The sequence below is a fragment of the Cynara cardunculus genome, assembly GCF_001531365.2.
Source record: "Cynara cardunculus var. scolymus isolate 2C chromosome LG 1, CcrdV1, whole genome shotgun sequence".
Taxonomy (NCBI): Eukaryota; Viridiplantae; Streptophyta; class Magnoliopsida; order Asterales; family Asteraceae; genus Cynara; species Cynara cardunculus.
In genome coordinates, this window is record NC_037528.1 from 233656 (window position 1) to 259617 (window position 25962).

The 25962-nt window shown below is 33.1% G+C and overlaps 3 protein-coding genes across 4 annotated transcripts; 2 read left to right on the plus strand and 1 right to left on the minus strand.

Annotated features, from left to right (window-relative positions):
• The first annotated feature begins 6250 nt into the window (after positions 1–6250).
• On the plus strand, positions 6251–8159 carry LOC112528348 (probable trehalose-phosphate phosphatase C). Its single transcript, XM_025139368.1, has 8 exons — positions 6251–6406; positions 6588–6728; positions 6854–6925; positions 7052–7177; positions 7252–7308; positions 7415–7516; positions 7614–7838; positions 7950–8159. The coding sequence occupies exons 1-8, from the start codon at positions 6269–6271 to the stop codon at positions 8106–8108; spliced, it is 1020 nt and encodes a 339-aa protein (XP_024995136.1). The 5' UTR covers positions 6251–6268; the 3' UTR covers positions 8109–8159.
• A 2463-nt stretch (positions 8160–10622) lies between these two features.
• LOC112512071 (abscisic acid receptor PYL8) lies at positions 10623–13129 on the plus strand. Of its 2 annotated transcripts, none has more exons than XM_025117879.1 (4): positions 10623–10710; positions 10797–10940; positions 11644–11859; positions 12426–13129. In XM_025117879.1, exons 2-4 carry the CDS (start codon positions 10812–10814, stop codon positions 12642–12644), a joined length of 564 nt encoding a protein of 187 aa, XP_024973647.1. In that variant the 5' UTR covers positions 10623–10710; positions 10797–10811; the 3' UTR covers positions 12645–13129. The 2 variants fall into 2 exon arrangements, with proteins under 2 accessions (XP_024973647.1, XP_024973639.1); XM_025117871.1 differs by having other exon boundaries at positions 10624–10685.
• Positions 13130–13448: 319 nt separating this feature from the next.
• LOC112512893 (ATP-dependent zinc metalloprotease FTSH 11, chloroplastic/mitochondrial) lies at positions 13449–21665 on the minus strand. Its single transcript, XM_025119024.1, has 17 exons — positions 20924–21665; positions 19857–20010; positions 19567–19659; positions 19310–19398; positions 18976–19099; positions 18256–18375; positions 18037–18087; positions 17852–17913; positions 17699–17756; positions 17465–17590; positions 17307–17387; positions 16681–16810; positions 16434–16582; positions 15430–15711; positions 14919–15008; positions 14786–14839; positions 13449–13746 (listed from the first exon to the last, which is right to left on the minus strand). Exons 1-17 carry the CDS (start codon positions 21484–21486, stop codon positions 13588–13590), a joined length of 2385 nt encoding a protein of 794 aa, XP_024974792.1. The 5' UTR covers positions 21487–21665; the 3' UTR covers positions 13449–13587.
• Positions 21666–25962: the final 4297 nt, after the last annotated feature.

The following is a 25962-nucleotide window of genomic DNA, read 5'->3' on the forward strand; positions in this document are numbered from 1 at the left end:
TTTTCAAGAGTTTTTTTTACCCGTCTCTTATGTCTGATTCGTTAAGAGGTATGACTATTCAAACTGTTTGTTTTTTCCAATTTTTAAGAAGCACTTATGTCTTATTTCCTCTCTTATCTGATAAGAGGTAAACAACATCTTAATTACTTGCCTCTTATAGTTTTCCAAACTCTTAGCAACAACGTTTCTCCATCAATTAACCTTAATTGATCCCTTCTCTCAATCGATCCTCATTTGTCTCACTCGGTTGATGTATTTTATTAGAATTTAAATGTGTTAAATACTGTTAATGACATGTTTTTGTTTAAATAAATGTTGATTATATAATTTAGATGCAAATTTCGTAATGATGATGAATAACTATGTGAAATTGTATAAATTTAACTATAAATGTAACATTATAATTTTCTAATAGATAAAATAGACAATTTAAATAAATTCATACATTTTTCAGTTTATAAAAATAAACAGTCTTATTGATTTAGATTTCAGAATTCAACATCATCTCCTATTAATCAGAAGTGAAATAAAATTTCAGACTTCAATATCTCATAAAAAAACAAAGGCCACCTAATTAATTTATTGCCATCCTCGTCTATGATGACGGTTGCAAGTACAAATAAAGAAATTGTTGATGGTCATAACTCATAAACAATTGCTTATGCAATTCAATATCAAAGACCATATTGGAGACTTTAAGTTTTTATCTCTGATAAAGGATATGTTTTGACCTGGAGGAAGTATACTATGAATCTCATTAGAGAGATACAAGTCCTAGATTAAAAGTCATCCTCAAGTTCCTCAACATAGGGTTAGCATCTAAACTGTCCAACCTGGTTTTGAACTTCTGTTGTGTTGTTGTATTAGGATTTGATTAATGAAACATGGTTTAAATTGCACCGCATAATTTTATAAACTTTTTTAATACATAGATATAAATATAAAATTATACAATTATATATTTTAAATTTTTATCGTCCTACTTGCGTTCTACTATTGAAAGGAGTTGGATACAAACCACATTGCAATTGGTGTGGTTTCTTGCGGTTTGAGTCAACTACAGTGCATTTTGTTGTTTGGGAAACTTTTTAAACCACATATGCAATGTCGGTTTGGCCCGCTTTCACCTTTACTCTCCATGTCTTGGTCCTGGATTTTTACTTGGAGCATCTCTAGTGGTTCTTAAATTAATTTATCTAAAATAAAAAAGAAAAGTCAAAATCTTCTTAAAAAATTACATTTCTTATTTTAAAGATTTTAATATTAATTATGATATTAAAATATTCAATAATATAAAAAAGTTTATCTTTTCTCTTCCCCCATTTAATTTTTATGGTAAGGGAGTTTTTCTTGAGAAGAATAAAAAAAGTTATTCTCTTGTCATTTAATTTTGGAGCTTTTCCCATTTTGGAGAAAACTTTGGAGGAGAGCAAAAAAGAAAAGATATAAAAGCACTAAAATATATATATTTTTCTTCACTTTTAAAGAGTTGTTGCCTATTGAAAATGGTCATATATGCTTTAAGGACGAGAAAAGTTTTCCTGATTCATGATTGTGGACAACTACTTTATGTCGATATCACTTGACTGGATTTCATCTATTTGTTGGAATCATAAGTCAATATGTTTAGTGACCAAATGTAAGAAACCTAATTTTAATTTAAAGCCTTGATGAGGGTGTTGAGATGCATCGGTAGTGGTTCTCGCCGAGATTCAATGAATACGCATATTTAACTTTTACAAATCACTGTTGTGTTCTTTTTTGAATGACTTAACATTAGAAGTTGTTTAAATCTGTCATTTTATTTGAAAAAAGTTTGAGGGGATGGGTGTTGTTTGAAGAAATTTTCCTTTTACAAACTTTTAGAGGGAGTTCAGTTCGTAGAATATTTTTGGATTGAATGAAATCTGTCAAAGGAATTTGACTTTGAATAAATTGAAATAGAATGTTATCAAGTTCGACCACATGTTTGGTTGACAAACATTGGAATGAAATATGTTGAAGGAATTGAAATCTAACCGTTTGATTCACATAATGTAGCTTTGAAATTAAAATGAAATATTGATAAATGACCAAAATATCCTTTCTTTGAAAATTTTGAAACCGGAATCCACCTACTATGGTTCAGATCGACGGTAGTTCAGCTCAATGGTGTTTGGTTATGGTTCCAATTGGCCGTGGTTCAGATGATGTTGGTCGGTTGTAGTTTAGATTAAGTAGGGAAGATGTGGATAATGTTATCTTTTTGTGAAATGAGATAGAATGAAATTGAATTTCTTCTCAATTGTGATGGAATGATCAAATCCATGGATGGTGGAATTCAATTTCATTCCATATGTTTCCTAAACATCCAAACAAATTTTGGTCAATGAAACTGATCATAACAATTCCTTCATCCATCAAAATCTTTCAAACCAAACACCGTGAGGATTTTAAGAAATTTTGTTTTTAGTGGTTGTAGCGATTAGTATTAACAGCGAATAGGGTTATTGGTTGAATGGTTGCAAGTTGCAGATGAGCGTCCTCATTTGGACAATAAAAAAAAGGCATAAAAGAATTCATTACAAGTCAATAACTTACAACAATGTTTAGGTCCCTACCTAGCTAACGAGGAGAAACCAAAAAGGCTAAGGTCATAGATAGCTTTGTATTAGGATTAATGGGATGCAACATGAAATTTCATGGTGTTGCTTTTTAAGGAAAATGAATTTTCACGCGCTCAAGTATTTTATCTTAAAATTAATAAAAGAGTTTTGAAATAAATAAAATAACGTTCCAATAATTATGTTGTTTTAGAAATTTGAGAAAAATTATTTTAAATTTCTTTAAAAAAGAGAAAGGAGAAATCTCTAGATTTAAAAGAAAATAGAGAAAATATAGCATAATTGTTGCTCTAGCATTTTAGTCCAAATTTATCTTTATACCGAATGGTAATATATAAAATATTGATGATGTTGATTTCTTTTAATCATTGTTGAGAGTTATTTTAGATGTTATATTTATTAAACAAATATAAAGTCAAATATTTGTGATATTAGGTAAGAAGGGCAAGGAGTTTTTAAAAACTTTAGATCCAAATCCATAGTATTTCCAACTCACTTCCTACATCTACATGTTAATTATTGTTGGGAGCCAAAATCAGAAAAAACCATCACCTTAATCACTCCCTACCATAATTTAGATTTATCTCATTTCTAACATATAGAGAGCTTCTTATAATATATCTACGTTATTTTAATATTATTTCTTATTAATAAATACAGATATCTATTAAAGTATACAAAATATTATTAAAAATAATACCTACTTATTAATGTTTGAACATGATTGAATAACAAATTATAAAAAAAGAAAGATATTCTAGTCAAATAACTCCCTCTATTAATTTAATTTAAATATATACATGAAGATACTGTTGTAAATGCTATTATTATTTTTTGTTATAAATCATATCCTTTAATATAATTATCTCAAATATACTTTTTTTTTTCACACACAAGATCTTGCATGGATTTTATTGTCCTCCTTAAAATCAAAAGCATATAATTTAAAAAGCAAAAAGTACAAAACGTGGACTGAGATCTGGTCTCACCGACTTTAGCATAAAAACATTATTATAAAAATGGAGTTCAAATGTACTTTGTGTATCAACCCAAGTCCTATGATCCTCAATAGCCTTCTCGGACTATAGAAGTCACTTTTTTAACTCATCTAGATGCATGTGCTATGCTGTCGTTTTATTACGTCTTTATTTGCTAATTGCATTTTTTTTAATTAAATTATATTTGGTATTTGTCTTATTGAACAAAATGTTTTTATCTTCAATTACATGGGAAATACATCATGATTAGATATTGTTGTCTTGAAGTTGTTAATCTTTTATTGTTTTTGAAGAAATTAAAAGGCTTATATTTGATATTTAAAGAGATCAAACGTGGATTGAAGTTAACCATGAATGAAGCACTTAAGTAATTGTGGAATGAATAAACTATAAGATTCCATGTATGTTAATTTGTTAAGAATCTGCTTAGTTACATCAGTAATATTTCGAATAAATAGAACAATAAATTATTAATTTGTTAAGGAATCTATTAAATGAACTAATAGCAATAAAATTTAATTTGTTAATTTCAAAATCCCATCTAAGTCAGGAATCTATATATAAATTGATAATATTTGGACGTCAATAATGGACGTGGCATATAACTAATTAAAATCCATGGCTGCATGTGTTCTTCATTTGTAACAAAAATCTAACTCATATTTTATGTCTCATAGGTTTATGGTTAACTGAGCATGAAGTTTGCTATTTTTAACTTTTTTAATTGCAACTTGCTTTCGTTTCAATTTATTATGATACTTTCAGACTCTCCTAAAAGTCAAGATAATGATATATATATTATTTATTGATGGTTGAGTTCCGATAAAAATAGAAGTTATGATAAGAAAGCTAACAAAAGATATTCATCATTGGATCAATCATAGTTGGATATCAACAATCGATTCATTAGATCATTTCCCATGATAAGTGCAATTCATGGGGAGGATACGTACAAGTCTTTTTTTATGCTTCTCACCTTAATTCTTATTCTCACACGATCTTTTCTTATCTTTATATTCTCTCAATAAGTATATTTAACAAAGAATTTACCCAAAAAATTAGTGTCTTGGTTCTTAAAATGTTTAACAATTTATTTGATGTTACTTGGCTTCTACACAAAAATTAAAAAATGATGTGAGTTTTACGAAATCTATGTTATTGCATCTCTGCATTAACCATATTGTCTTTTGAACATTCAGAATTCCTATAACGTGTTCTTCAACCCTTTAGGGTTATGTCTTTCAACTTGGTCCCCCTATTGAGTTTATTTATTGTTTTACAATTTTATGTAAAATATATAGCTAGCGTATGGACATTATATTTTAGAAGGTAGACTTAGGGTAGCTATTTGAAAATGTCAAAGTGATGTTGACCATCCAACACGTATTCTCGTGTCCGTGTTAGGTGTGAAAGTAGAACCAAAATATGACAATTTTTCCAGCTAGACTTGTAAATTTTCAAGAAATTATTTAACCTCTTTCGTCAGTGGTTGTTTTATATTATTGCCACTCAACACCATACACGTGTTGGCACTTAAACCAGTTCTTACTATTAAACCATATAATTGATGCTTATAATTAATTGATCATTTTACTAATAATCTTGTAGCATAATCTATTATATGTACTTGGACGTTTTCATGAAAACCATCAACAGATCATTATAAGAATATTAGCACAAGCTAAGTGAATTCCTTTGCAATTAAGTCTTCACATTTTTCTCTTACAAACCATATACTTAATTAATTAAGATTTCACTGTTTCTGGTCATTCATACATAGAGCTAAAGTTTTTTCTTTTTGTTTTTTTTTTCAAAATATATTGATTATACAACGTTTATATTATATATATATATATATATATATAGATAGATATATTTTGTACAACGCTTTCATAATAAGTTCTCATCAAACATAAGTTAGAGGCTTAGAAAGTAAACTTAAAATTAATATTTTGAATATATTCTAAAGAATGAAATCTTAAAACCATGAAAAAAATTTGGGAAGATAATCTTAGATTAAAAAAGGAAGTTAATTTTTTTCAGGTAAAATACTAAAGAAACTTTAAAATTAATATTAGAATTACATGAAATATCCATGTAGTTATAAGTGGATAAAAGATTTATCCTCTCAAAATTACGTCTCAGTTAATGAAATTAAAATATATTGTATTTTTATATATAATATTTATTTCATTTAAGTTTACACACATCATACAATTGATAATAAAAACAACAAAGTGATAACATGAGACGCGAGAGTAAATGACTAATGGCACATGCGTGACCTCCGTCTTTGTTATGGTCCCTTTAGATGATCACACAGAGCACCCTGGCCTAACATGAGTGCGGGGTCCACATCACCCATATATTTCTATATAAGTACGCACACAATATTGGTCTTTCCTGTAGTTACTTCCACTTTAGATACCCCATTCTTACACTCCCCTCCGACCCCCCTCCTGTATATATATTTAGAGTTGGGAGTTCTTTGTCATTTAATTAGGTAATATTGATGTTATTCTCTATTTGGCAATTTCAGAAAGAGGGCCATGCATATATATGAACATGATCATTATTCATCCTTTTTAACTTATATATTTCTTGTTCCTTTTGTTAGCTTAACAACAAATGGTGCTAGTAGGCATAGCAGCTAAGCTTTACGAAGCAATGGGAATGCAAAGATGGCTACCCTGCAAGAGATCTGATTCCGAACCCATGTCCAAATCCAGACACGATCATGTGGATGGTGGTTACACTATCCCTGGTGAACCAGCTGTCGTCGATGAAAACTATATTTCCTGGAAGGTACTATTTACATTTATCGATCCTACAGTTTATCACCTTTTAGTATTATTGATATAGGTATATATATACACACACACACACACACAAGAGACGCAGTGAATGCATATAATTATATAATCAAGTCCTTAATTTCAATTAATTATACAAGTAAAAAGTGATGTTTGGTTTGTTGAATTAATAGAAAGAACACCCTTCTGCTATAAGCTCATTCCAACGGATGATCAATGCATCAAAGGGAAAACAAATAGCCGTGTTTTTGGATTATGATGGCACGTTATCACCCATCGTGTGCGATCCTGATCGCGCCTTCATGTCTGATCAGGTACTTTGACTGGTAAAGTGATTATCTTTGGAAAATTTACTCAAATATATATATATATATATATTTGTCTTTTTGTTGGTTTGATGTCGTATGTGGTTATTAATTTGGTGTAATATATCTGCCAGATGCGTGCAGCAGTGCGGGATGTATCTAAGCACTTTCCTACAGCTATCATTAGCGGCAGGAGTCGTGAAAAGGTATATACCAAAGCTTCAAACTACATGCATCAATATGTATATTTTAAACCTTTATATATTGTTTTCTTTTTGATTAATAATTGTGCAAAGATTATTTAAGAATTAACTAATTAAATTATCAAACAGGTTTATAGTTTTGTGAAGTTAAATGAAGTGTACTATTCAGGGAGTCATGGGATGGATACCATGGGACCAACTCAAGAAAATAAGTCCTACGATGACAAGTATCATTACAAAACCATTGATGAAGAGGTAATTTAGTGAATTGCCTTGAAATATATTTGGGAATTAATTTATGTTTGCATTATAATTTAAATAATGTGCAGGGAAATGAATTCATCGTCTTCCAACCAGCTAAAGACTTTCTACCTGCAATTCAAAAGGTACGTAAGGGGAACGTGTATGAATGAAATTATTCATGTAATTATTCGATATGATTATGACAACAGTTTAAAAAAACTATGTCAATTAAAATGTGTATGATGACAGATGTTGAGTGAGATGAGGGAGAGAACGGAAGACATACCAGGGGTGGTGATCGAGGATAATAGGTTTTGCCTTTCTGTTCATTATCGTCATGTTAAGGATGAGGTATGTATATATCACTAATTTTAAATTGTCTGAAAGAGAATATATAAGATAGCATCCATATATATATATATATATATGAATCATGTACTGCATGCAGGAGGATTATGAGAGACTTGAAGAAGAAGTGGAGGCGATGCTTGTTAGTTATCCAGAATTCCACATGACGCGGGGCAAAAAGGTGTTGGAAATTCGGCCTTCCATAGAATGGAACAAAGGTCATGCCCTTGAGTACTTACTCGATAACTTAGGCTTTAATGATAATTCCAAAAACATCCTGCCTATATATATCGGAGATGATAGAACCGATGAGGATGCTTTTAAGGTATAAATACATCCCTCCTTCATTAACCAACTTCATTTTCATATATAGATTATATCATAGATAGGTTTAATTAATTCTAATATATAACTAGCTAGCATTGTTTTGATCAAGGTTCTACGAGAAAGAGGAGAAGGATACCCGATACTAGTTTCATCCAAACCAAGAGATACAATGGCTTTCCACTCCCTCCACGACCCATCCGAAGTACTATCTTTCTTGATTCGCTTAGGTAGATGGGGTTTTGACAACCATCATCACATCCAAGACTAGCCTTGGCTTCAATTCTGGTTAATTAATTGCATATATACATATATATATATATATATATATATATATATACACACACACACATATAGATACATACATCGCCCGTATGTTTATAAAGAATATGAAGGTATAAGAAGGAAGGAAGGGAAGTCATCTGCATGCATGAAAGGGCGCTTTTTTTATAGTCGCTCTTCTCGATCTATGATTAATTAGTGTAATCTTGTTTAATTACATATTTATGTGTATTTACATGTATTAATGGCCCAATTAAACAAACCCATCTAGAGTTTGTTTTGGGTTGTATGTAAATTATCTTCGTATCTATAATATCTTGTTTCTTAGTGTTTTCATCACTATGTTTTCATCTTCTTAATTTTGAATAAGAATATTATTTTGGGTGGGCCAAACTTATAATGGGCCTTTGCAAGGAAATGGACTTTATTAACCATCCTTGTGGACTGGTCATGGGCTTAATATGGCGACTGGAGTGTGTGTTTTATGAAGCCACAATTAACATTGACAGGGAGTAGGAGTAGGGAGTAGGGACCAATATATTTGGGATATTTTGTTGAGAAGAAAACTATAATTAATTCTTAGTGGATAATTGTGATTGGATGTCCTTGCTGTATCCTGACCAACATCTTTTTTAAACCATTAATCAAAAAGATCCAAAAACGCGTACATGTTTAAGCCATCACACTTTAAATATCACATCACTCGGTGGTAAGATATTAATTTGTCTGATCCGTACTTAATAAATAATAAAAATTAATTAGAATATGGTTGATAAAAAAAAATTGATAATTACTAAAAAATTATTCTTAAACCCAATGGAGTGCATATGACTTGACTCGTCATCTAGGTCCCAGCTAAGATATAATATCACATGTGATATAAATATTCTCGTGTTTTTGTAAATTAAGTTGTTATTATTAGAATTCATACAAAATATATAACATTATTGAAGGGGAATGAAAATTAATTCAAAACATTAAATGGTTGGATAAAGCCATCAAGTAAATAAATAAATTGTTAAATGAACTCATTCAATAATAAAATTATCAAATAAAAAAAAAGTCTACTTCGGTAGGAATGAAGATGATATTTTGTAGGAGGATTAAACCTAACCGGGGTATTAGATAAATAAGCCTAGAAAAGTAACTAGACCATCACTATATGAGAGAGATATAGTGGATTCTAGAAAAACTTTATAGAATTTTTGGTTATTTACAATAAAGATAGTTACATTGTATTATATCGTTATCATATACATATAAATATATAAATTATAATAAAAAAATTTGTATATAAAATAAAACATTTATGGCCATCCAAATACGACTGATCCTTGGGTTTCATGAGGATGCTTTATGGGACTTCTCTGAGATATACAATTGCATGACATGATTCATATTATTGTACTAGTTTAAAATACATTAAAAGTTGTAGTTTTCTATATGATAAGTTTTATTGTCTTTAACATCCTTTTACTCAAATTGTACATTGAATCTATCTATATACTCTACTATAGAGATCGCGTTTGGTAAAGTAACATATAAGCTAAATAACGATGTAAATTTACTTAAACTAATGATGTTTTTTTTAATTCTTATATAGCATAAAGTAGCTTGATTTTTTTAAGTTTATTGAAAAAGTCATGCAAGCCATAATAAACTAGCTTAGATGACAAACAATGATTGGATTTTCGTTTGAAGAATAGTGGTTGAATGCTAAACACTCGCCATTGATTATTCTAAGATCTAGTTTTTGAGTTTTCATTTTAAGTTTAATAATTGTGAGTTCGATTCCATTGTCAAAATTAGCGCAATAGGTGGTAGCCGTGGGTGATGCTAGTTGAGTTTCATGGTTTTCGGTTTTCATGTTGTTTTGAACATTGTTGTTAAAAACCCAATGCACATGGTCTCATAGATTATCCTTCTGCTTGAGAAGATGAGAGGTCCTGAAGGAGAGGAAGTAGGGTGCATTAATGGCTCGTTTTGTAATGAATTATTTTTAAATAAGTGAAATGATAAAGATTTATAAATAAAAAAACTAAAATGCCCTTGAACTAACAAACTTTTTAACAAAACTATTTCAAGATACCAAATCCATTAGAATCTGCAAATCACAATGGAAATAAGAGTTGAATTATGAAGAGATCGATTAAAAATAGTTGACTTTTTCAACTAAATTCACTTTTTAACCACTGTTGACATTAAGTAGTGAAAATTCTAAGTTTATACAAATATTTATGTAGAACTCATTTTCAGATTGAAAAAAGTGTATTGTATAAGATATTTATATAAATCCCGATTTAATTAAAAAATAAGTTGGTTGGAAAAATCAATTTGTCCATTTTCCTTTATGAGCTGGGATTTAACACAAACACTTGAACACGTACAGACGAAGGAAGAAAGCGACAAAATTGATGGCAAAGAGGTAATTAGTAAGGTATCGGAGGGCATTTTAAATTCCATTGGAGATAATACGGTGAGCAAACGACGAACAATAAACTACAGACTTGATGACAAAAGGAGAGACTTTTTTCACGCGATGAAGAAGCTCAACTCTCTCATGGTGGTGAGTCTCTGAGTCACATAAACGAGTTGAGTTACAGCACCTTTACTTTGAGTTTGAGGTATCAGTCCGTGATCGGATTCTTGTTCAGACAACTTTGTTTCTGGTGGTTAGGTTTGGTTCGTAAAGATGAGCTTCGGGAATAATGGATACAACAGTTTGGAGATGGACTACATAAAAAAGCATCACAAGCATCAGATTGCCGATAATCAATGCACCTCCGTTCTCCTCAAGCACATCAAGGCCCCTGTTCATCTCGTAATTCATCCAATCTAACTTGCTAGATATTTATTTATTTATTTATCTCTCTCTCTCTCTCTCTCTCTCTCTCTGTGAGTGTGGATTTTCGTATTTGTTCTTATCATCTGGATTTATTGGTTTGGGTATTACGTCGATATTTGCTGGATTAGATCTCGCTGGATTTTAATCTTGTTCTGGATGTATCGTTTTGGTTGGATTTTACCTACGCATGTATTTTGAAAATGTATATATATGTGTTCTACGACTGGTAGCATGATTATGTCAATAACATTTGGTGGAGAAACGAAACAGGAATTTGAGTACAGTAATTTCAGACTTCATAATGTATTGCCTAACTCTATAGAAATATTAGACAGAAATGATTGACAAACTATGACTCCATGTTTGTTTCCTATTGTTTTATGAAATCAAGCAAGCATTTTGGAGCTTTGACAACTTCAAAGTCCTTTCCGAGAATGAACTATCGGATTTAGGAGGAATTTTGTTGTGGTCTGCTTCCATGAATCATTGTTTGACTAATGGCAATTACTTGATTTTGAATAAAAGATTGATGTTTATAGGAATCGGGAGCTTCAATGTTATCTTGTTGGAACTCTGTGTTGTAATTATGATTAACTTCTGATAATAGTTTTGGAGTTGTTCTTTAATATGTTTTGTGGAAAATTTTGTCTTCATAATGTGTTTTTTTTTTTGTTTTTAGGTTTGGTCTTTGGTAAGGAGATTTGATCAACCACAAAAATACAAACCATTTGTTAGCAGGTGTGTTGCTCAGGGCAGTCTTGAGATTGGTAGTCTTAGGGAAGTTGATGTTAAGTCTGGGCTTCCTGCCACCACGAGCACTGAGAGGTTGGAACTCCTTGATGATGATCAGCATATCTTTAGCGTTAGGATTATTGGTGGTGATCACAGACTCAGGGTATAACAACTTTCCATGCTACCCCTTGTTATGATTTCATCTTGTTTTTTTATATCTTTTCTCCACATAATCAAGGCTTAGCCATAGTTAGAACCTCCATTTGTGGTGAAAAGCCACATATCAAGTAGCTTTTAGAAGTTCTAAGTCACCAGAGGAATTGTATCCGACTGTTCTTGGGCCACAGTCGCAAATATCTTCTCAAATGGATATAAGGAAAAAAAAAAAAAATTCACATCTTAGTGAGGAAAATCTAATTATGAATGACAAGCACCTTCAAATTGCATGAAACAGGGGATGCCTCCCCAACCTTTCCCTGATTCAAACCTAGAAATGGCATATCACCTCCACCCCAAAGGGAAAGTAAGTTATTTGAAGAGAGCAACATCCTCATTTCTTATGGTTGCAGCATGCATGGTGGCACAACAAAAACTAGAAATGATAGGCAATAGTGAAATACTACTGAATTACACACATTTCCTGAAATCGGATATCTTTTTGGTCTTAAAGTTATTTGATGCACAACGTGGAATTGAATTGTAATGTGTTGTTGCTGCTTTTTCGTCCAGAACTACTCTTCAATCATCTCAGTTCACCCAGAAATTATTGAAGGCCGGCCAGGGACTCTAGTGGTTGAGTCATTTGTGGTTGATGTGCCTGAAGGGAATACCAAGGATGAAACCTGCTACTTTGTTCAAGCATTGATCAAATGCAATCTCAAATCTCTTGCTGACGTTTCTGAACGGCTTGCAGTCCAAGACAGAACGGAGCCCATTGATCGGATGTAAATGTGGGGACCAGACAGGTAACGCTGCTGTATGTACCACGGATGAAGCTTCTTTTAAGGCTGTCGGATTCTGGCAACGCTTTTGGTGACGGACTGGTACCAGCTGTTCCTCCATTTTCAGCAAAATTTTCCCTCGTGTTTTTGTTGCATTACATGTCTTTAGTTTCAGTGTCATGATGGACTCTCTGTCTCTAGCCCAGCACAAGAACCACAGTTGTATAATGTCAAAATGCTAAATGGTACTCACCTTATCCAAGTCGACCAAAGTTTCTGTTTTTTGAGTTTTCAGCTTTGCTGGGATGTTGTCATGGTTTATTTGTGAATAAAAAATTATGAAAACAGGTGTCTCATGTATTCTATTTTTGTTTTATGTAGTAGTATGTGTGCCGGGTATAGGAGAGTGAAGTAGGCAGGTAAAATAATTGTGGTAAGATTTTAGAGTTTTAAACTAACATGGGTAGTTCAGTAATCTACTAATCTTTGTACCATTTTGATTTTTTCTTCAACCTATTTTGTCGGTTTCCGTTTGTCCCATTCATCCTGCCCGCTCTAATGGCATGCCATATATGGCAACAAGTTTTTGTTCTGTCATGTCCCATTTTGTTTCACGTACCAACAGTAATGGTTGCCATCATGTTTCAACTTGGTGGCCGACTGAAAACGATCCAAGTATCTAAACATGGTCATTAGAAACCTTCACTGGATCTATGTATATGGACCATATAGATGCAAATATAGGTTGAACAAGAAACATAAAAAAACCAAGATATGCCCTTGGAAAGAAATTGAAAGTGGCAAAAGGCAATGAATCCCAATGGTGATGGGGAAAGAATTGCAACATCTTGGTATAAATAATTTGGTTCTACTGCTTTGTATACAACACTGTACATAGTCCCCCATTACAGTTGAGAAAATTACACAAAAATACCTGTTGTTACTAACTATTATGCCAAAACAAGCTCTCCTTCCTCTTGTTGCAGTTCTTGAACACCTACAAGTCCTTGTCCTCCTTCATAGGGAACAAGAATCCGCTTTATTTCTTCTGCGTTTAATGTCTCGTACTCCAGCAGTGCATTTGCCAACGCATGCAAAGACTTCTCATGCTGGAAAACCAAATTTAGACAAGTCTGTTAAAGCTATATAATAATACACATTCAGGGTTGGGTTCCAGTGAGAATGGAAGTTATGGTGACCCTTGAATCAATCCTAATTGAAGATCAACACTAATGCGATGCACCGGATCAATTCCCGTGATAAGCGCAATTCATCGGGTGGGGGTCAGATTAAAAGTGATCCTTTGTATATATATATATATATATATACACATAGGGGGCAAATCAAATATAAACCATCTATAAGTTCGAGAACCTCTATGAACCAATAATTGACCACACATTTTTAACTTATATTAATTACCCTTATCAATCGTTTGTGAAAAAACTCATTTTTACCCATTCGAAATCACCTGATCGATGTAATGTTTCATACTCAAAAGAGCTCAATCTCATATGTTGTTTTGTTGGTGAAATAACACTTCATTATCAAAAGAGATCAACCCAATATGTTGTTTCATTTGTGAAATATGTTGTTTCATTGGTGAAACAACACTGTATTATCAAAACATATCAACAAACATCAACCTATGTGTTGTTTCATTGGTGTAATAAGTTGCTGTTGTTTCAAAATCAAAACAAAAAGTTAGTTTTTTAAGGAAAAGATTGATAAGGTAATTAATATAAACTAATACGATAATTATGGAAGCAAAAATGTGTGGTCAATATTGGTTCATAGAGTTTCTAATGTATAGAAAGGTTTTATATGATTTTGGGCCTACATACATATAGTTACAGTGTGGAAGGTTGAAACTAAATAGCATCAGAAGGTAAAAATGGAAGGTCAAGGAACGGTTCATATGTGAATCATTTAAAAATCCATTTGAAGATGCACATGTGAACCCATATGAATAATCTGTAACGTCGGTTCACATATGCATTTTCAAATAGATTTTTTTGGGGATATTTTCAATGATTCACATATGAACTTTCCCTTCTTATCTTTTCACGATATTTAGCCTTCTTATTTGAACCGTCCATCATATAAAGCCAACTATATCTAACATGGATAGAGATTTGATACACGAACCTTCCTCAGCAAGGATCTCACACGTTCATAGGCTTCTTTTAGGAGTTTGACAACCTGGAAAATCCATCACAAGTTCAGTAACATAAGCAATGGCCTTAATTGTTTATAAAAGCTTCGAATTATAGAAACGTACTTCAGCGTCGATACGTGATTGCATCTCCGAGCCTGGCCGCTCTTTAATATGAACCGGTCCAATCACGTCACTCATGCCGCAAGATGATACCTTCCACACAATACAACGCACATAATAAGCATAACCTCCTTAACTACCAAGAAAACTGGAAAAAAAGGCAATTTCTTTCTTGCCTGTATGCAAGCACAACAATCAATAGTTCTTAGGGACATTTAAGGCCACCTTTGGCATTAGCGAGTAGTTAGCTGAAAAGCTAGCCGTTAGCTAATAAGCTGATAAACTAGTCATGTTTGATAAAATTAGCCAATAAGCTAGATGATAATGTAAAATGACCGAAAAGGACATGTTGGAAAAGTATAGTGGGTATAATTGGAAAAAAAAATACCATGAAGCATGTTGAAACACTACTTGAATTAGTTTTCAAAAAGCTAACTTATAACTTATAAGCAAGTTTATGATTAACCGAACATGGCCTAAATCTGGATTGGTGAAATAAAATTTGAGGGTGTACCATATATTGAGCAAGTTCTGTAGCGGACTGAAGATCGCTGCTAGCACCAGTCGTAATATGGTCACGACCAAAGATAAGTTCTTCTGCAACTCGTCCACCCATGCAAACATCAAGGCGAGCCAATAGTTGCTTCTTGCTTACGGATGTTTCATCATTTGAAGGGAGTTGTGTGACCATTCCCAAAGCAGATCCACGCGGCATGATTGTTGCCTTGTGAATTGGATGGGCACCATCCGTATTCAAGGCAACAATTGCGTGACCACTCTCGTGATAAGCAGTCAGCTGAAGATACACATTACTCGAGGTGTTAAGAAATAGGGTAGCACCACATATGTAGACCAAAAGTTGGAAATCCGAAGATAAACGTGTTTATCTAAGATAAATAGCCGTTGTACTCTTTGAGACAAAGGTCAAGTATGCGTACATCTTACTAGCCCCAGAACCCACCTCATATATTGGGATCGAAGGTTTTATCTAAGATAAATAGCCATTGTAATATTTGAGGTAGAGGTCAGGTCTGTTTACATCCTACCATCCCTAGACTCCACCTATGGGTGGGATATACCGGGCTCATTGGTTTTGTCTAGGATATATAGTTGTTACTTTTGCATACATCTTACCAGCCCCAAACCCTACCTCATACTGGGCTTGTAGGTTTTATCTAAGATAAATAGCCGTTGTATTCTTCGAGGTAGAGATCAGGTCTGCATACATCTTACCATTCCCACTCTGGGTGGGATATACAGAGCACATTGGTTTTATCTAGGATATATAGCCGTTGTACTCTTTAAGGTAGAGGATAGGTCTGCCTACATCTTACCATCCCTAGACAACACCTCGGGGTGGGATATACCGGGCTCGTTGGTCTTATCTAGGATATGTAGCCGTTGTACTCTTTAAGGTAGAGGTCAGGTTTGCGTACGTCTTACCATCCCCGGACCCCACGTCTAGGTGGGATATATTGGGCTCATTGGTTTATCTATAATAAATAACAAAGTACACACCTTTTTCGACTCTTCGGATATGAACATAGCCTTGCGCTCTGTACCCATAATTATTCTGTCCTTTGCAAACTCGAGCTGTGCTGCATTCAATTTTTCAGCACCTTCAACAGCAGCCTTAATGGCAGCAACATTGACCAAATTTGCCAAATCTGTTGCAAAATGCATCAAAATGCAACGAAGTTTGCTTTAGTTCCTATTTAGTGTAATGAATATTTTTTTATTATTTCTTTATGATGTAAAAACTTACCGGCACCATTGAACCCTGGGGTACCACGTGCAATTGCCTTCACATCAACATCCTCAGCAAGGGGTTTGTCCTGTAAATATAGATCTAAAATCTCTTGGCGACCCTTCACGTCTGGATTTGGAACGACAATCTAGAAACATCGTCTTTGTTAGAAGCTTCCAAAAGATGGCATAAAGGTTCAACCCTAACTAAGGGCTTGTTTGTCAGCAGCTTAATGAGACTCGGATTATTTGGTCAGCTATACATGACTGTTTGGTAGTGGCTTAATGATATAGAAAGTGGCTTATTTAGCAAGCTTCTAGGGGGAGCTTTATGCAGAAAGCCAAGTTTTTCTCAAACCTGCCTCTCCCAATTAAAAAACACGCTGCTTTCATCCATGAAGAACACTTCTAAACAGAGAATCTTCCTAATCTATACAGACTAATTAATCCACAGACATCTTTATCCATACAAGACTTAATGGAAAACCGACCAAACATCCCCAAAGATCAGTGACACCTATTAATTTCACCAAGGATTCCCACATTTGCAACGGTTGGAAATAATATAAGCATACGTTAAAAGAAAAAAAATGGGTTCTAAGGTAAAACAATATAGCTTTCTTTATAGAATGTAAAGAAACTTACATGCCTATCAAATCTACCGGGTCTTGTTAATGCTGGATCAAGAATATCCGGCAAGTTCGTTGCAGCCATCAAAATTATGCCCTGTATAAAAACTATTTTCACAACTCGGAACAAGAATGGTGCACATATCGAGAACGTATTGAGTTTGTCGTGTGTACCTCATTTTGTTCAAACCCGTCCATTTCCACGAGCAGTTGATGCAAAGTTTTCTTTGTATGACCTTCCCACTGCTTTCGGGTCGATCCAACAGCATCTATCTCATCGATAAAAATGATGCATGGAGCCTGCATAAGTCGGCAAAATGTTTAGCTTAAAACACCTAATGTTAAAAAAACAACCAACCAGCTTAAGATCATCCTAAAGTAGAAAATCAGTTTCATAAAAAGACGGACCTTCTTCTTTGCTGCTTGAAACAAGGATCTTACTCTCCGAGCACCAACACCGACAAACCTAAAACAGGAAAAGAACCATTCTGAGATAAGTACTCATGAAACTCATTATGCTAACGCAAGAAATCCATATACTAGAACGAGAAAGATGCTTACATTTCCTCAAACTCAGAGCCTGCTCTATAGAAAAAAGGAACCCCAGCTTCTCCAGCAATTGCCTTTAGAAATATCGTCACCACTCAGGATATACAATTTGTACAAAGAAACTAAATGGCAGGCAAAGAGACAATTTATATTTCAAACAACGGAAGGAACATACACAAATCCTTTTTATATCTCACCTTGGCAAGCAATGTTTTCCCTGTTCCAGGTGCCCCAGTCAAAAGGATCCCCTGCGAAATGATCCATTAAGCTTCTTATCAGTACATTGACAAAAGACGTATGGAAAGTGCAATAAATTTATGTCCATATTAGTGACAAGTAATGCAGAATGGATGATGCAAATGTGAAGAAGTAATCATTTAATCACCAACTGTATATCATATGTACAAAGTACAAACCTTTGGTAACTTCCCACCAAGTCGAGTAAACTTCCCTGGATTTTTGAGGTACTCTACCACTTCCTCAAGCTCTTGCTTGGCATCATCACAACCTTTAACATCCTTAAATGTTTTTACATTCTGCAGAAAACCATTTCATAATAGAGGTTTAAAGACTGGTCAGCTTAATATATGCACACTAAAGAACAACCTAGGGGCCGTTTACTTACGGGTTAATGAGCTTAATGGTCTGGGTGTCGTATCCGCTCAGTAGTACAAGAGTGTTTCTTTACAGCTTAATCGTTAATTCATTAAGCCAAGATGGCTATATGGAATAAGCTAGGACCCCTCACTTGTCCCCATTAAGCCACCTCAAACAAATTAATACCAAAAATGCCCTTGAAATAATCCACCCCTCTGTCTCCCTTTAACAACAATACCTTTTTATCCAGACAGACAACTTAACCCATATAGGCTTCATAGAAAAAATGAACAGCCTCCGTACTCCTAGTTTTCTCTCTAAAACCATATAATCAAAGATGAGTAAAAACTATTTAACCACGTCAAGGATGAAGCTGTTATTTTTTCATTTCATTGTACATCAGCTCAGAAAATAGCTAAGCATCAACTATTCTCTAAAGATAGGCACAAGCGCATAAGTGCAGGATGTTTGTGTTTCATATCCCATGATATGATGTTGATATTTACTCGACATAAAGAATTGAAGATGAACATATATACCTTCTCAGGCGATATTTCTTTATTTGAATCTTTAGGGGTGTAAGAAGAACTAGAGCCTACACCAGAAGCTCCGATACCCCCTAAGCCACCAATATACTTCTGAAGTGCAGCAGCGCCCATTACCCTAAAGAAGGAAAATCAATTGTGCGTCAAGAAGAAATCAACAGAAAAAATGCAAAATTTAACATGTAATATACTTTCTATCAAGAGGCATCAAATGACTTGGGAAGAAAGAAAGAGGTCTAAAACCTCTTCTCACTCCCCTCTATCCATCTTTCTGAAACTTTGAGCAAACCCAAGGTAAATGCATAAACAATTGAAGAGAAACCCATACCACATTAAGCCAATAGCAACAGTGAATAAGATCGTCGAGATGAGCTCCTGTGCAAAACGTGATGATCTATTTGACACTTTTGGATCAACCTACAAATGACAAGAACCACTATCAAACAGAACCAGCAATCCAATTATGAAATAATTAGAAAGATAATTGGACGCAATAATCGTCCTGCAACCAAGGATTTTCAGACATGATTGTGCTACACAAATTTTTACTAAAAGATCCAAAATAGTATTTCAACGAACTCTCACCATCATTACATGCAATGGCTGCCTCTCCGATATGCCAGGATTCAAAAAGGACTCATCTAAGTTCCCTGACGCCCGTTGCTTCAGTTCTTGTAACTGAAAGAAGATTGTAAAGCACGGAATATTAGACACCACATAAAAGATTTTGATATCACTATACTAGGCACAACAAAAGCAGCACTAAAATCTAATTAAAGGTGCTCCAATGGAGGGACTGAAAGTTAGAAGAAGCTTCAAATAAAGTACAAAAAGAGAATGAAATCGCTTCTGAACAATAGGAAACATCTACTTACTAGAGCAGGAAGACTGGAAGGCTTTCCAGATTGCTCATCCGGAAGATATTCAGCAATGGCATTAGTTGCTACCAGAGCTCGAATATATTCTGCGACTCCTTTACTGTCTACAGCGTATTGCCTTTGCTCAAAACGCCTTATGACCAACTCGGGACTGAAAACATGATAATAATGAGAAAAATCAGTATGTGCACATGCAAGCACTGTTCCACAGAGAGCTGAGAAGAAAACACATCACTTCCTAAAGCAATAAAATCAGAATTTGCATCACTTAACAGCTGCTAGGCCATTGAACAAAAACAGATAATCCGTGAGCTATGTCATGATATAAGAGTAATAAAATAGAAAATGATTGCATCCCACGTCATGCATACTCTTTTCCCTTGTTATGTCATCAAAAGTTTCACTTTTCACAAAAATACCTTTTTTCAAGACTATATATTAAGAGGGGAAATTTAAATAAATAGCCAAAGCTGACAGGTAGTTTCCCTTTTTAGCCATTTTCTAACCCAAATTCACGTTTTAGCCAATCCTTACGCACATGCTTAAGGACTGTTTTTAGCAAAAAAAAGAATCCTTACTCGTATGCATAAGGTTTCTGCGTAAGGATTCTTATGTTTTGGCTGAAAATCAATACTTACGTTGTTATGCATACGCATAAGCCTTCAGCATAAGGAATGGCTAAAAAATGAATTTGAGTCAGAAAACGGTTAAAAAGTGAATTTGGGTCAGAAACGCCTAAAAAGTGAATTTGGGTAGGAAAAAAGCCTAAAAAGTGAAACCTTATTTGCCCAATTGACTATTTCTGCCAATGAAAGCACTCAGGGGTGCTACCAACAATAGTGAAGTGTGGCTGTTAAAACCCCAAGATCGCATAAAATTTTCAAAAAGTAGGGATCTTGATGTAAGGTTAGTATAAAAGTAAGAAATTTCTTAATATCCATGGCTTCCCATGAACTTAACTTAGGGTTGAAATCCAACAAGTAACTCAGAGGTACTCAAGAACAAGATACTTCATTAAACTAATCACATACTCAAGTCCATGAAAAAAAATTCAACTTTTTCACCTGTGTTTATTGAGCTCGACCAACAAAGCACTCTGTTTCACAGCATCTTTTGGATTGGAGTCTGCTTCAGAAATCAACAGCTCTAACCGCTTCTCTTGCCGCCAAAAAGGCCACCAACTAAAGCCATCCGATAACAACATTTTCTGAAATCCCGTCTTCATCCTTGCGAAAAATCCCATCAAAAACACAAACAATGGTAATTTCCCTTTAGAACCCTCCACCTCCTTAACTTGACCATTTATCTCACCCTCAACTTCATTCAAATGGACTCCACTATCAGAGACTTCACCCTCTCGAAAGTCAACAACTCGCGCCTGAGACTCATGCTCCGACTCCGGTACAAGATTATGATTATCAACACTCGAGGAAGCTAAATCCGAATTGGAATCGACATTATCTTGATGCAATGTGCAGAAAAGGCGAGACTTCTTGCGATAAATTGGTGAAGAAAGAGAACCCAAATTGAAAGAAGGAACAGGGTGAAATTGAAGGCGTGGTGAGTGAGGCGCAAGATTAGAGATTAGAGGGGGTTTACAGATGAGAAAAGCTTGAAGAGCAGACATTTGGGGAGATGTCGATTAGGGTTTACAAGGGAAGTTTAAGAATGAAAACCCAAGAGAGTTTTCATTAAATCTTGTTAGGGAGAAAGTGAACCACACAAGTTAGTGAAACAAGAGAAGGGAAAAGGAAAGAAGGATGAGGAGAGAAGAAACCTTATCTCCTGAAKACGACTGAAATTGGCGCTCTGCTTTTCGGGATTTTATATATAATTTCGATGTGATTGAATGAATGAATGGATTCATTATTTGGAAACGAATACGTGCTCCGCTGCTGCCTCCTTCCTCTACGCTCGGATCTTATTCTTTTTTTTTCCCCCTTTCTTCTCTTTTTAAGTAAAACTATGTTTTTTTTTTTTTTTTTAAACTATTTTTGAAATTACAGCAATACAAATTTGAATATAAAAAATCTAAAATATAGTCGGGATAAAAATCTTATTTTGAATATTTTAAATTTTTATATTAAAAATGAGATGTTTATCATGTATTTGATTATGTTCATCTATAGTTAGTTACACAAATTCAAAATTTAAGCTTTAATAAGTTGTACTTACGTATAATTTACTTGTTACCTTGAATTTTAAGTAATATGCATCAATAAACAGTACTTTATGCATACAAAATGTTTAAGAGTTTTTGTCAAATACTTTATAATAATAATATAACTTTATCTCAATTGTTTGTGTTTGATTAGTTTTTAATTTGGATAGCAATGTGAGTCACTTAAAATCATTTAATTATAAAATTTTATTCGATTTGAATTATTAAAATTGAATTTTTATACACGCAACTTTATCCCAATTTTTAGATTATATGTGATTAGTTTTTAGTTCGCTTAATCATTAACAATACCGTTTGTAAATTATGCGTTTCTTCCGCATCCTCTCTTATATCTCAAATTTTGGGTTGTTTACCAGACACCAATCGTATAAATAGTTATTGGGTAGGAGTCGTCGTATTACTGACCATTAAAATGACATAATAAGATTGTTGTATTTTACCATATAAGCACTAATCGGTTAATAGTCATCAACATCACTCATCTAGATGTCTCTTACTGTAAGATCTCTTATCTAATCATTGTCATGTTTATCAGACAATATAAGTGACTCGTTAGAAGGGAGATTATGATGGATGGGTTTTGTGTAGCAACATAAAAACAATATATATCTCATCATAGCACACTTTCATGTATAGTTGTTTGTGCGGTATAACCAACTAGACTTGGTTCGTTTGACTCGTAGAAAAACGAATTTGGACAGTCATTATAAATAATATAGGCAGACTTGAAAACAGTCAAATTAATGGGCCGACTCGGGTGATAAGAAAAAAATTTAAGACAAACCAGTCCTACCTTTCATTTTTAATTATATCGATCAATTTTTTTCCATAATTAATATTTTAATGGAAAATGTTTAGAATTGTTTTTGGGTTGAATCCTTGAATACCTGCCACCTCCAAAATGTATAATATATGTGATATTATATGGTTTAAAAAGTTTGTTTTTGAAGAATTCAAACTTCGACAAAAAGTCTATACTCGTACATTTTGTGAAAATATATTTTTCTTAGGCTTCGTATATATTAATACTTTAAGTTGGAAAAAGAATTATGTATTTTGAACATTATTACATAATTACTATTTTATATAAGTTTTTTAAAATGTAAATTTTTTAGGCCCATTAGCCCATTAACAAACACGGGTTTTTCTAGAACGGTATGGACAAGTTCCCAATCTCGTAAAAATAGGTGTGAATTTGCTACCTTCGGCCGTTGACCAAGGAAAATATGTTAGGCAAATGTTGGGCCCGACACTAGCTCGTCAAAATTAGGGCCGTCTCTGGGGGGAGGACAGCACAGATGCACGCTCAGGACCCAAAAATACCATGGGCCCAAAATTTTCTCTTAACATACATAAGTAATCTAAAAAATTTAATATAATTAAAGAAACCCTAAAATTGTAGCATATAATAAGAGGCAAAAATAAATTAATAGATAATAAAGTTTCAAAAATATATTAACTAATTACAGTGGAGAAGAAAAATAAAAAAAATTAATTGGTCATTCACTATATGTTATTGTTTATTGTCTCTATAATTTTTTTTATCTCCAGCGAGGTCCAATGACATAGGCTATTGTTATCTCTATATGCTTGATTGCTTTCGTGCTTCAACAATTCAATGTTAAGATCATGTGCTTGTTACTGCTATTGATATGCACTAAGTATTTAGTGCTTAGAGCACTATTTTATTCTCTTTTAGATAAGTTATTTTTCATTTATATCTCAACTTTGAGTCGTTTTATTCCTTTATTTTTCATTTCTCTATTGTAAAGCTAAAATGAATGATTGAACCTGTTTCTGTTGGATAATGGACTAATTTGAACTTATTTTGGAAAGGTTGAAGCTGTTTGATGTTGCGGGAATGTGGCAGCATGACCTGATGGTGGAGAAATAGATGGAAAAGACTAGAAGTTGACTGACAAGACCAAAAACTGACTTTTGAAAGACTTCTTAAGTTTGGACAGCTGTGTTGTTGTAAGATTAGTTGGAACTTGTTAAGCTAATTTAATTACTTTATAACTATTAGTTTACTTTATTGTACTTTTAATTGTTTTAGAACTAATTTTTTGTGAATTGTCTAAAATATCCTCATCTCATCCCTAGTATAAATAGAGATGTTGGGTTTAGTTGTAGATGTATCTCTTTCATCACTTTTACTTTTTCTCTCAAGTAGGTTATCATACTACTTGGAGAACAAGTTTTCACTCTAAATATCAAGTAATATTTTGGCTACATTTCGAGTTTCTTTAATCGCTTTATTTACTTACTCGTTCTTAATATTCTGTCTTTTATTTATTTACACTTGCTTGCATTCTATTTACGTCATTTATTTATTATGAATTTTCGCATTTTATATATCGTCATTTATATTCCGCATTTATTTTATGTCTTTATTTATCGTATTTATTTTTCTTGTCATTTACTTTTCGTCATGAGTAGCTAATTTTATTAGCTCGGGTGTATGACGAAAAAAGTGAGTTTGTAAATCAAATAAGGAAGACCCTTTTATGTAACAACGATGTTTTACTATTTCATTTCAAGTTTTATAAAACCAATGACACTTCTAGACAAGTTGATCACTAAAAAGTGTTAAAGTGCCATGAACTCTAAGCTGAGTCATTGATTGCACGTCAATTTGGATGATATGAGAAGTAGACTTGAGAGAGTTGCTAGCAAAGAGATTTGTTATTCGTATTTTCTAAATTTTAATTCTCGACATGTTGATCACTTTGAAGTGTTAAAGTGGAATGGACTCAGAGATGAGCCATTCAGAACATGTCAACTTGAATGATATGAGAATCCACTTGAGAGGGTAATTTTTTTAACAAAGAGATTTGTTTATCCATATATTTTGAAGACACCATTTCTCACTTTCACTGGTCTGGATATCTCATAGAGATATGAGTTGAAAACTATAATATCAGTGCATTGGTGAAATCCGAGAGGAATACCTTCAAAGTAATTAGTGAAAATAGTTGTTACTAATTGTATGCTGTAGCAATTTGTTAGCATGGTCTCATGCTGTAGCATTTTGACGTGTTTCATTGTTTTATAAATAATCAATAAATTTTCCTTACTAGATGTATTTAATAATGTCTCTTATATATGTCATATTTCACAATCTTTTAATCTTTATATCTTATTTTAGTTCAAAAAAATAATAGAATTTAAATATTTTCATTAATTAGGATTCCACAAAATTCTATTTAAGAACTCACACAACCGTTTGTTGAGTTTGCATATTATATGATTAATTCATTATTTATTCTTATTGGATCTCAATGGATTATCTTTTATTTCATATTCTTATTTATCATAATTTGTCTATTTATCTAGAAAAACCTTGATAATCTTCTCTATTATTAATCATTCATTGACCCTCGAGATTACTTCATTCACACGAATTCTCTTTTGTATCAAAGTAACATATATTTCTTGTTATGAACTAAATAAATTTTTACCTTTTATAAAATTTTATCAATCACAGTGTCTATATATACTTTGATTTTCAAATTACCTAACAAAAAGTAAGTAAATCTAAGTACTCTCTTATATATCTAATAAAGATAATAAGATTTATTTCCTTAATAAATTATTAGCATTTCGTGTACTCAATTTTATACTAAAGAAAAACATTTATTGGATTTTTTTCGTACTTATCGAGGGTTACTACAAGAAAAGTAAGTTTTGATGATGCGCCTTTTAGCAATGACATGTTTCTACCACAAGTTATAGCAACGACATGTTGTTATATACACTCTCTAATGATAAATTGACTTTTAGCGGCGACAAAAGTAGCTGCTTTTTGCCTTGTTTCCCGTAGTGAACCTTGTTTTTACATTCACTTAGGGCCTATAAAATGTCATGAACGAGCCTGGTCAAAACCTGTAAATGATCACCTCAACTCTCCTACATATGTTT

Coding starts and splice junctions, on each gene's coding strand:
- LOC112528348 (XM_025139368.1), top strand. CDS start 6,269: ATGGGAATGCAAAGATGGCTACCCTGCAAGAGATCTGATTCCGAACCC. Junction 6,926..7,051: donor GCGGCAGGAGTCGTGAAAAG/GTATATACCAAA, acceptor ATTATCAAACAG/GTTTATAGTTTTGTGAAGTT. Junction 7,839..7,949: donor CCGATGAGGATGCTTTTAAG/GTATAAATACAT, acceptor GTTTTGATCAAG/GTTCTACGAGAAAGAGGAGA.
- LOC112512071 (XM_025117871.1), top strand. CDS start 10,659: ATGAAGAAGCTCAACTCTCTCATGGTG. Junction 10,941..11,643: donor TCAAGGCCCCTGTTCATCTC/GTAATTCATCCA, acceptor TTTTGTTTTTAG/GTTTGGTCTTTGGTAAGGAG. Junction 11,860..12,425: donor GTGGTGATCACAGACTCAGG/GTATAACAACTT, acceptor TTTTTCGTCCAG/AACTACTCTTCAATCATCTC.
- LOC112512893 (XM_025119024.1), bottom strand. CDS start 21,486: ATGTCTGCTCTTCAAGCTTTTCTCATCTGTAAACCCCCTCTAATCTCT. Junction 18,088..18,255: donor TTGGTGGGAAGTTACCAAAG/GTTTGTACTTTG, acceptor ATCATTTCGCAG/GGGATCCTTTTGACTGGGGC. Junction 17,757..17,851: donor GGCTCTGAGTTTGAGGAAAT/GTAAGCATCTTT, acceptor TTCCTGTTTTAG/GTTTGTCGGTGTTGGTGCTC.